We start from the raw sequence: 11,822 nt of genomic DNA on the forward strand, positions 1-11,822 counted from the left end.
TTTTTTTTTGAGACAGAGCCTCCAGCTGTCCCCCTGGGTAGAGTGCAGTGGCATCACAGCCCATAGCAACCTCCAGCGGGCCCAGGCTGAATTCGAACCCGCCACCTTAGGTGTATGTGGCTGGCGCCTTAGCCACTTGAGCCACAGGCGCTGAGCCTGGATATCTTCTTGTTGTCAGCTTGATCTATCATTATAAAATGCCCCATTTGCCTTTTATGTAATGTTTTTTGGAGTTATTGATGATCATTGCCTAGATCTGTGATCTCATTAGGAGCTGTCAAATGGTGTGTGATTTTATCATTTATTACCTGGAATTATTCTGTCTAGAGAGAGCTTTCCCCTCAACTATCAGGTTATCCTGAAATGCATCCAGTTTATATTGCTATGCCAGGATAATTTCATGATTCTCTCATTTATCAGGGCCTTTTGGTTGTTGTTAAGAGACAGCAGTTGAGAGAAGAGGTCTTGCTGTTGCCCGGTCTGCAGTGCAGTGGCACCATTATAGCAGCTCAATGCAGCCTCAGACTGAACTGGGCTGAAGTAATCCTCCTGCCTCAGCCTCTCTAGCAGCTGGAACTACAGGAGTGAAGCGCCACACATGGCTCATTTGTCAGTTTCTGTTGCTTTAAAAGTTTTCTTTGACTGTCTTTTATGGCTTGAAAAAAGCTTTCATTTAATATCTGTACCATGGTACACCTTCCCATAAATGCCTTGTAAATTTAAAACACTTGGTAATTGGGCGGCGCCTGTGGCTCAGTGAGTAGGACGTTGGCCTCATATACCGAGGGTGGTGGGTTCAAAGCCAGCCCCAGCCAAACTGCAACAAAAAATAGCCAGACGTTAAGGTGGGTGCCTGTGGTCCCAGCTACTCAGGAGGCTGAGGCAAGAGAATCGCCTAAACCCAGGAGCTGGAGGTTGCTGTGAGCTGTGATGCCCAGGAGGACAGCTTGAGGCTCTGTTTCAAAAAAAAAAAAAAAAAAAAAACCCACTTGGTAATTTTCATTGCAGATTCCCAATGTTAATCAAGGCATAAGGTGGCTCTGCCTAAATGGCTAGTACTACTCAGAGAGTGGTAGAAAAACAAAGAAATGGGTGCCTTGTTTGTTGTTCACAGATTTAGACTTTAAATATTTTTAGGGCTATAAAGCAGAGGTTAGCCAAGTATGGCTCACTACCTATTTTTATATGACCTCAAGCTAAGAATGGCTTTTTACATTTTTAAAGGGTTGTCGGGGGAAACTGCCATGAAGCTTAAATGTTTGTTAAAAGGTATAAACCAGGCATCCTCAAACTACAGCCCCGCCAAATGTTTTTTGCTGCCGCTGCCTGTCCTGCTTAGCAGCCGACTCGTCCCGGGGCCTGCAGTCCGGCTCTCCAACCATCTGAGGGACAGTGAACTGGCCCCTTGTTAAAAAGTTTGAGGCCCCCTGGTATAAACCATGGTGGATGGTGCCGAAGAGATGTTCAGGCTAGATTTATTGAAAAGGGAGGGTGACCCACAGTCAGCACAGAAAGATGGTGTCTGCACCCAAAGGTAGTTAGAGTCCCTGTCTATGTGAGGCCATAAGGGGCAGGCACATTCCACAGCTTGCTTGGGAAATTAGGGTCTTTGGCCTAAACTTCTCACAGAGTGGGTAAACCAGATCCTTTGTGAATTTGTCTCAGGAGGAGGAAGGGAAAGGGCTTTTGTGTGGTTGCACTCAGCTCTCTCCCCAACATTTATTATCTGTACTTTTAGAAAAAATATTTGTCGATCCCTCATATAAAGCAACCCACATATTAAAGTAACTCTGGGTGAGAGGTGTATCTGTGAAATAACAGAGCAGTGGAGTATGTGACTTTTGTGCGGAGAAGCCACAGATCTCGAGAGAATTATGAGCACTATGCTAAAAATGCTCATATACAAAACCATGTCTGTGTCCATTCTCCTGGGTCCCAGGTTGAAAACCTTTGCACTGTAATATTGTTTGTTAGTGGTAGGCTTGGGCTCCCTAACAGAGCACCAAGGTTGGGTGGCTTAAACAACAGAAATTTATTTACTCACAGTTCTGGAGGTTGGAGCCAGCAGGGTTTGTATCTAGTGAGGCCTTTCTTCCTGGCAGGTAGACAGATAGCTGGCCCCCTTCTCATTGTGTCCTCACAGCACTTTCCTCTGGGTATGTATACTCCAGGTGTTGCTTAGTTTTTTTGAAGGAACACTAATCCTCTTGGATTAGGGCCCCATTCTTAGGACTTCATTTAACCTTAATTACACCTCTTTAAAGGCTCTCTCTGCAAACAGTCAAGTTGGGGATTAGGTTTTAACCTATTAATTTGGGGAGACACAACTCATTCCATAACAACATAAATACTAAATCTAAGTATAATTGAGTACTGTATGAGAGATAAGTGTTCAAGTCACTTGCTGCTGAATATCACCTGCTACCTTATAGGCTAAGGAGTCCTACTGAGTCAATGAACATAAATGAAATCAGACTGATGCACGAGAAAATTCATAGAGGGACATACAGTACTAATTTAAGTATCACAGATTAAAATAGTGTAGCAGTTCTGAAGACAAACTCACAATCAGAATAATCAAGGGAAATTCCCCCACCCCCTTAAAGAAGAGAATGACCTATGTTTGGAATTATTTGCATGTATGAGGTTATTCTTGTTGGCATCAGAACATTTGCCGACTACATGCCAAAGCCAGAGTTGAAGTGGTCTATGTAGGGTGTGGGCAGATATCTACAGAGTCGGGAGGAGAATGAGATCCTGCAGCCTTGGAACTGCAAACTATGCATCTAAGACCTGAACTGGAAAATAGTTCACAATTTTGGCACAGAAGAAAATGGTATATTAGGTAATTTTATCTGGGATAGAGAGAAATAGGATGCTAAAATATATCAATTCCTAAAAAATTTTAAGTAGTAAAATTTAGGGAAACATTATAAATCTGAAGAATGATTCAGTTAACATAAAACAGCTTTGATAAAACCAGGCCCATGAAGTTTTTGTTTGGAGGAAGGGTGAGAGCCCAGTGTTCCATGATTATGCTACTGATTTCTCTGTGTATAATTTGTATTGTCCAAAACTGTGAACTAGCTCAAAACTGAAAACTCTGAAGTACCAATTCTCTTGAGCAGCAGGGATATAATCTCTACTTCATTTTGAAGAAAATCTGATAAAAACTTAAAAGGTTTTGTGTCTGAGGTGAGGACTCTTTCATATTTGGGTTTGCCTTTCAAACAACCATTAGGAATTGAACAGTTTACATCAGAATTACAGTCCCAATAGTGTCTTGTTTGTCCCTGAAAATGGGATGAGCTAGTGTTACAATTAGAGGATTATGGTAACCCATGTAGTATCTGGTGTTTGAGTTTAGCATAATAAAGGCTAATAAAATTAAAATACTTTTTAGTCTCCCCCCAATTTTTTAAACCTAATCTCTATAGTTCTAAATATTCTAAATAATAAAAAATTTATATGAACACATTTGAATACTAATTTGAGTTACAACTTTTATTCTTTATTGTCACATTTTCCAAGTTTTGGCACCCAAACTTGGCAAACATCATGGAGATTTATACAAACACACATATACATATATACATACATGTTTAAGTTTAAAGCCCCAGCTTCCTCATTAACCCCATGCTTAGGCTCCGGTTAAAAAGAGGTAAAATGGGGGCAGTGCCTGTGGCTCAAAGGAGTAGGGCACCAGCTCCCCCATATGCCAGAGTTGGTGGGTTCAAACCCAGCCCCAGCCAAAAACTAAAAAAAAAAAAAAAAAAAGAAAGAAAAAAAAAGGTAAAATGGTGAGAAGATGAAAATTAGGGAAAATATGAATATACCCCAATTGACAACTCTTGTCATGAATTAAGGCAGGTATTTTAAAGCAAAATCCATCACCTTGCTAAAACTTCCAAGCTACAGCCTCAGATATTTACATACACACAAAATAAAATAAAAATTCTCTTATACACTTCAACAGGGTTTAAAAACAAGCTGGCTGAAGAGTTGTACTGCGTTGTTTTTTAGGTAACTTTTTATTAATATTTCAGTGATTAAAATTTCAGGTGTTCAAAACTCAAGTAGGAGCATCATTACACTCCGAAGCAAAAATTTTCAGGTACTCATCTTTAAATTACTACACAAATCCATCACAGTAACATTCAGGCTTTAAATTTTCAATATGTGGTAATGAGTAGATATGATCAGCATATTAGTCAATCAGTGTACTCTAGGCCGTTTCATTTTATTTTTCTCTGTAGGAGCTTTCCTCTTTTGAGATAACCCAGGCTCGGTTTCCTTATTATTCGGAAGAAATGAAACAGCTTCTGGTAGACAGTAATTTTCTATGGGAGGAGGGGATTCCTATAAAAGGGAAAATAAACATTATTTTTTCACATTTCAAACTCTTAAGTGATCTGGTGATAGATTCCTTTACTCTGCTTTGTGACAGACTTAAAAAGTATGTATTCCTACCTAGTTCTTGAAAATTTTGTCTTTCAAGGTATGCTAATTAGAACTTGTCACATTTAGTGAATGAACCCTGTGGGACAAAGTCTTCCCCTTTTAACAGAAAAACGAGTATATAACTCAAGCGTGGGGCCTGCTCAGATCTTAATGATTTTATTTGTAAAATATGGTTAATAACTATCATTTCAGTGTGAGATACTATGCCTCATATAATTTTAAAAAATATTTTTTACTTTTTTACAATAAACATGTGATATAGGTTCTTCCAATCTTCATTTTACAGAAAGAAAAAGTTAATAAAACCACCAATGTCACATACCTAGCGGGTAGCAAAGCCAAAATTCATACTCTTCTCTACCTGACTCCCGAACACTGGTATCTTTATCCCTCACAACCATTTTCCAACATAGAAGAAGAAAAGGCCCCCCCCCCCCAAATAAGTATAATACAACTTAATTTTCTGGCAACAGGGCACACTGGATAACCTGAAAATGAATCATCACAAAATACCAAGTAAGTGCCTTTGGATTCAGTTCTGCCACAGGTAACGACTATAAATTCTGACCAAAATATTATCAAAAGCAAGCACCATCAGACCCTAGAGAATGAACAAATCAAGCAATAGTAGAGGGAAGTACACATTTTCAAAAGAATAGTATGGAGCGAGTTGTCCTTTTTCGTTTGGTTATGGCTTTTGGTCTAAAGAGAGGTCTGTGTCTTGTGGGTTGGCTAAAAGTCTAACAGAGAAAAATTTGGAGTCTCAATGACTTGAACCAGACAGGACAGCAACTACAGCCACGGGAAAATGAGGTAGGGAACCCTGGAAAGGCTGTGGGAGGGAGAAGCCCAAACCTAGTGTCTGAACTCTGCCCAAATCTTTGCTTGACCCCTGAAGGGACTAAGGCTGAAGTTAAAAACTAAACTGAGATCTGAGCTGGCACTTGCTACAGAAGGTCAAAGTAAACAGCTTGCTAACAAAACAGCATTCCTTGAAGGTATAAAACAGAATCTGGAGTTTCTACAAGTCACATACAGAATACATGCAAAATTCTCCACATACGAAGAAGAACATGACCCATTCTCAAGAAAAAACACCATCAGCATCACTTTAAATAAAATAAAAATACTTAGGTATAAATGTGATTAAAACATATATAGGACCTATATGCCAAAAATTTACAAAACGCTCATGAAAAATCAAAGAGGAGCTAAGTAAGAGAGATATACCATGTTCATAGATTGGAAGACAACATGGTAAAGATGCTAATTTAAATTGATCTATAAACTTAATGCAATTCCTATCAAAAATCCCAGTAAGGGTTTTTTGTAGACATAAACAAGCTTACTGAAATTGGTATAGGCAATCAAAAAAAAAAAAGTAAAGTCTCCTAAAATAGTTAATATAATACTGAAAAAGAGGAATAAAGTAGAAGGAATTATTGCCTGAAATTGGCTTGCTTTATACAGCTTAAGTAATCAAGACAGGGTAGTACTGCAGAGGAAAAGACACACAGACCCATGCAGCTGTCTAGGGGGACCCATAAATAGACCTACACAAATAAATATGCCCAACTGAATTTTGATAAAGACACAAAAGCAACTCAATGGAGAAAAAAGAGTTCTTTAAACAAATGATGCTGGAGCAGCTAAAAGTATTTAGGGAAAAAAAATCCTTTGTCCTAAATCTCACACTATATAATGATGGTCAAAATGCACCAAAGGCATAAAACTATAAGACTTTTAGGAGATTAAAAAAAAAAAACCTTTCAAGATCTAGTGTTATGTAAAGCCTTGACACTAAAAGCCCAATCTATAAAAGGAAACACTGTTAAATGTGACCTCATCAAAATGTAAAACTTGGCTTAGCACAGTGGCTCGCACCTGTAATCTCAGCACTTTGGAAGGCTGAGGTGGGAGGATTGCTTGAGTCTAGGAGTTCAAGACCAGTCAGGGCAACATAAGGAAACCTCATCTCTCTCTCTCTTTCTCTCTCTTTTTTTTTAATTTGGTTTTTTATTTTATTTTATTTTTTTTTTTTGAGACAGAGCCTCAAGCTGTCCCCCTGGGTAGAGTGCCATGGCATCACAGCTCAAGCAACCTCCAACTCCTGGGCTCAAGCGAGTCTCCTGCCTCCACCTCCCAAGTAGCTGGGACCACAGGCGCCCACCACAATCCCTGGCTATTTTTTTTTTTTGGTTGCAGCCATCATTGTTTGGCGGGCCCGGGCTGGATTTGAACCTGCCACCTTAGGTGTATGTGGCTGGCACCTTAGCCACTTAAGCCACAGGCGCCGAGCCATGAATTTGGTTTTTTAAAGAGAGTCTCACTATGTTGCCTTTGGTAGAGTGCTGTGGCATCATAGCTCGCAGCAAAATTCCTGGGCTCAAGTGATTCTCTGATCTCAGCCTCCCTTGTAGCTGGGACAACAGGTGCCCGCCACAATGCCCAGCTATTTTTAGAGACGGGGTCTTACTCTTGCTTAGGCTGGTCTCCAACTCCTGAGCTCAAGCAATCTGCCCATCTCGGCCTCCCAAAGTATTGGGACTACAGGCGTGAGCCACCATGCCCGGCCTGGAGACCTCATCTCTGAAAACAACAACAACAAAAAACCCTAAAAAAAAACAGGTGCAGTGGCCCTTATGCTCATACCTGTAAATTCTAGCACTCTGGGAAGCAGAGGCAGGTGAACTGCCTGGGTTCAGGAGTTCAAGACCACCCTGAACAAGAGCAAGACACCCTCTCTGCTTAAAAAAAGAAAAAAGAAAAAAAACTAGCTGGGGATCATGGTGAGTGCCTGTACTTGAGAGGCAGAGGGAGGAGGATCACTTGAACCCAAATTTGAGGTTGGAGTGAACTATGATGATGCCACAGCACTGAACCCTGGGCAACAGAGTGAGACTGTTTCAAAAGAAAGGTCATAAACAACAAGTAAGCACAGCAAAAGATGTTCAATTTCATTAGCCATTAAGGAAGTGAAAATTAAAACCACTAAAATAGCTAAAATAAAAAGTAGTGACAACAAATGTTGCTGGGCACAGAGAGAAACTAAATCATTTGTATGTTGCTAGTGGGAAAAATGATGCGGCCACTCTAAAACACATTCTTGGGCATGGATCCCAGTGAAATGTAAACTTAAACTCACATAAAAAATCTGTACACAGATGTTCACAGCAGCTTTATTCATAATAGCTCAAAACTAGAAACAACACATACCCTTCCACAGGTTAATGTCCTTCAACAGGTGGCCAAATGACCTGCAGTACAACTCTAACATGGAATACTACTCAGCAATAAAAAGAAACAAATTGAAATTAAAAAAAAACAAATTCTATTGATAGAAGCAACAACCTGGACGACTCTCACAAAATAAATTTTGCTGAGTGAAAGAAACCCAATTCCAAAGGTCACACATTGTATTGATTCCACCTATGCAACATTTCTAAAATGCCACAATTATAGAAATGGATAACAGATCAGTGGCTACGAGGGGTGATAGGTGGGAGATGGCTATGGGTCAAGACAGTGCAACATGGAGCCAGGTGTGGTGTCACATTGGGTGGGAGGATCACTTGAGCCCAGCAGTTTGAGGCCGTAGTGTGCTACAGCTGCTCCTGTGAATAGCTACTGCATTCCAGCCTGGGCAACCACAGCAAGACATCCACCTTATAAAAACAAGGGCCACATGCAGGATCTCTGTGGTGACAGCCTGCTCTTTCTCCACTGTGGTGTAGATACACAAACCTATGCAAGATAAAACTGCATAGAACTAAATGTACACACACAAACAGTACAAGTAAAATTGGGGAAATCTGAATAAGCCTGGTGGATTTTATCACCGACCGTATCTTGGTTGTGACATACTATAGTTCCACAAGATGTTAATATTGGGGGAACTGGGTAAAGTGTGTATGGAATCTTTCTGTATTATAATTCTTATAAATTCACATAAAACTATAATCTCAAAATTAAAAAATAGGCAATGATTTTAAAGCAGCTGTTATAACTGTGCACAGTGATATAAAGGAAAATAGGCTTGAAATGAGTGAAATGAAGAATCTCAGCTGAAAAATAGAGAAAAAAGACCCAAAGGGTAATTTAGGGTTAGACACAAAAAAAATCTAACCCCTCAAATCTCACAGGCTTCAGAGCAGAATGAAGATAACAGAGGGAAAATACCAGTGAAGTGGGAGATGGATAAATAAATAGGAATCAGCCATCAAAAGAACACAATGAAAAAAAAAAAAGGACTGCAAAAAAGTGAACACAGCCTTAGGGACCTGTGATACTGTATCAAAAGGTCTAAAATGGCCAGGTGTGGTGGCCCAAAACTGTAATCCCAGGTGTGAGGATTACAAGGGAGGCCAAGGCAGGAAGATTGCCTGGGCTCACTAGTTCAAGACCAGCCTGAACAAGAGCAAGACTTTGTCTCTAAAAATAGCCAGGTTTTGTGGCAGCTCCACTTGGTAGGCTGAGACAAGAGAATTGCTTGAATCCAAGAGTCTGAGGTTGCTGTGAGCTATGATTCCCTAAGACAGTAGTTCTCAACCTTCCTAATGCTGTGGCCCTTTAATACAGTTGAGAACTGTTGCCCTAAGAGGAAAGAACAGAAAAAAATAAGGCAGCACCTACGGCTCAATAGGTAGGGCAATGGCCTCATATACTGAGGGTGGTGGGTTCAAACCCAGTCCGGCCAAACTGCAACAAAAACATAGCCGGGCATGGGCAGTGCCTGTGGCTCAAAGGAGTAGGGCGTCAGCCCCATATCCTGGAGGTGATGGGTTCAAACCCAGCCCAGACCAAAAACTGCAAAAAAAAAATTGCCAAGCTTTGTGGCCAGAGCCTGTGGTCCTAGCTACTTGGGAGGCTGAGGAGAGAAAATCGCCTAAGCCCAAGAGCTGGAGGTTGCTGTGAGCTGTGACGCCACTGGACTCTACCAAGGGCAACAAAGTAAGACTTTGTCTCAAAAAAAAAAAAAATTTTTTTTTTAAAGAAATAATGGCCAAAATTTCCCAAACCTGGTGAAAGGCATAAGTTTGCAGACTGAAGAAGCTTTGCACACACCAAGCAGGATTAATACAAAGAAAACCACACTGGAAATATCAAATGATTGACAACCAAAGATGAAGGAAGAGTCCTGAGAGCAGCTAGGAAAAAAAGGCCACAAGGCAGACACAAGAACAACTCAAATTATCACTGACCTCCCAAGGTCAGCAAGACGGTGAAATCTTTAAAGTAATAAAAGGAAAAAAGAAAATCTATCAGCCCCAAATTCTATATCCTGCCAAAAAACCCTTCAAGAAAACAGACATTTTCTTTTTTTTCAGAGACAGAGTCTCACTTTGTCGCCCTTGGTAGGGTGCCGTGGTGTCACAGCTCACAGCAACTTCTAGCTCTTGGGCTTAGGCGATTCTCTCCCTCAGCTTCCTGAGTAGCTGGGACTACAGGCACCCGCCACAACGCCTGGCTATTTTTTTGTTGCAGTTTGGCTGGGGCTGGGTTTGAACCCACCACCCTCAGTATGTGGGGCTGGCGCCCTACCCACAGAGCCACAGAACTAGAATTGGACCCCATCAGACCTGAAGGAAAATGACACCAGCTGGAACCTCAGACCTTCAGGAAGAAATAACACTCAAAATGGTATATGTGAGAGTAATTATAAAATACTATTTTTTAAATTTCCTCAAAATACAAAGGACTATTTAGAGCAAAACCTATTCAAAATAAAATACCATATTGGGGCTACTATAGCATAAAGCAGAGGTCAGCAAACTTTTTCTGTAAAGGCCCAAATAGTAACTATTTGACTTTGTGATCTGTGTTGCAGCTTCTCAGCTCTACCATGTAGTGCAAAAGCAGCCATAGAGAATGATACAGCTGTGCTCCAATAAAACTTTATTTACAAAATAGGCAGCAGGCCTATAAGGCTATAGTTTACTTACCCTTGGTATAAAGCATAGGGGAAGCAAATGAAACTACTTAGATGCAAGAATCCTACATTTATTTACTTCATTTATTTTTTTTTTTTTTTGAGGCAGAGTCTCACTTTTGTTGCCCTTGGTAGAGTGCCATGGCATCACAGCTTATAGCAACCTCCAACTCCTGGGCTTAAGCAATTCTCTTGCCTTAGCTTCCTGAGTAGCTGGGACTATAGGCCCCTGGCTCTTTTTGTTATTGTTGCAGTTGTCATTGTTGTTTTAGTTGGCTGGGGCTGGGTTGGAACCCGCCACCTTCAGTATATGAATCCAGTGCCCTACCCATTGAACCACAGGCACAGCTCAAAAGTTCTACATTTAATTTGAGGTAATACAATATTAACTCTGGAGAAACTATGAAAAGTTAAGGATATACATTGTAATCTGCATACAAACATACCCCTCCTCCCAAAAAGTAAAAGAGATTTTTTTCTTTAAAAGAACAGTAGTTCAGCAGCTAGGGTGCCAGCCACATATTGGGGCTGCCAAACAATGACTACCACCAAAAAAAAAATAGCCGGGTTGTGGCAGGCGCCTGTAGTCCCAGCTACTTGGGAGGCTAAGGCAAGAGAACTGTTTAAGTCTAAGAGTTTGAGGTTGCTGTGAGCTGTGATGTCATAGCACTCTACCAAGGGTGACAAAGTGAGACTCTGTCTCAAAAATAAATAAAAAAAGGCCAGTGGATAAAATGGAATTCTAAAAGTATTGAATTAATACCAAAAGCTAAGAAAGGAAGAATAAGGAAAAAGAACAGAGATAAGCTGAAAAAAATAAAAGGCAAAAAAGCCCTAAATCTGATCATATGAATAATATGACAGGCTAATTACTCCAAAGAATAAAAGGCAAAAAGCCATTTTAAATACAAACAGAAATAGTTAAAAAAATTGTTTTTAAAATGGAAAGAAATTTCCTCAAATCCTAACTTGGTAACAACAACAACAAAAAAAAAGACAAAAAGAAAAAAGATATCATGGCAAAAAGCAAACAGAAGGTTATATTAACATCAGATAATGTATTATACTTCAAGACAGAGTAGTCTCAGAGGTACATGTCATAATAAAAGAACAATACATGAAAATGACACTAAAGTGGTAAAAAACTACCAACACAGATTTGAAATACAGAGTAAAAGGTGACAGATTTAAAGGAAAAATAAACAATCCCACAATCAGTAAATGATAAAACTAAAAAAAGATAAAAACAAAAACCCAACAGACACAGAAAACCTAAGCAACATCATACCGTATTGATCTATTTGATATTTATGGAATACAAAATCCAACAATTGCAGAATATAAATTCTTTCATTATATACATGATACACTCATCAAGATAGACTAAAGTGTTCCTTAAAACAAGTCTCACTAACTTTTTTTTTTTTTTTGG

At 39.8% G+C, this 11,822-nt stretch overlaps 1 protein-coding gene across 2 annotated transcripts in view; it reads right to left on the reverse strand.

Moving 5' to 3' along the window:
• Positions 1-4,011: 4,011 nt before the first annotated feature.
• The window catches only part of TOPBP1 (DNA topoisomerase II binding protein 1), an 80,925-nt gene continuing 73,114 nt past the window's right edge, over positions 4,012-11,822 (reverse strand). Inside the window, exon 28 of one of the 2 annotated variants that reach the window (XM_003789402.3) lies at positions 4,012-4,359. In XM_003789402.3, the coding sequence (XP_003789450.1) occupies positions 4,216-4,359 (144 nt within the window). In that variant the 3' untranslated portion in view covers positions 4,012-4,215. The remainder of the gene's footprint in view (positions 4,360-11,822) is intronic. The other variant, XM_023513046.1, reaches the window with a different exon arrangement.

The sequence above is a fragment of the Otolemur garnettii genome, unplaced genomic scaffold (genome assembly GCF_000181295.1).
Source record: "Otolemur garnettii isolate 467f Iridium unplaced genomic scaffold, OtoGar3 scaffold00032, whole genome shotgun sequence".
Lineage (NCBI taxonomy): Eukaryota > Metazoa > Chordata > Mammalia > Primates > Galagidae > Otolemur > Otolemur garnettii.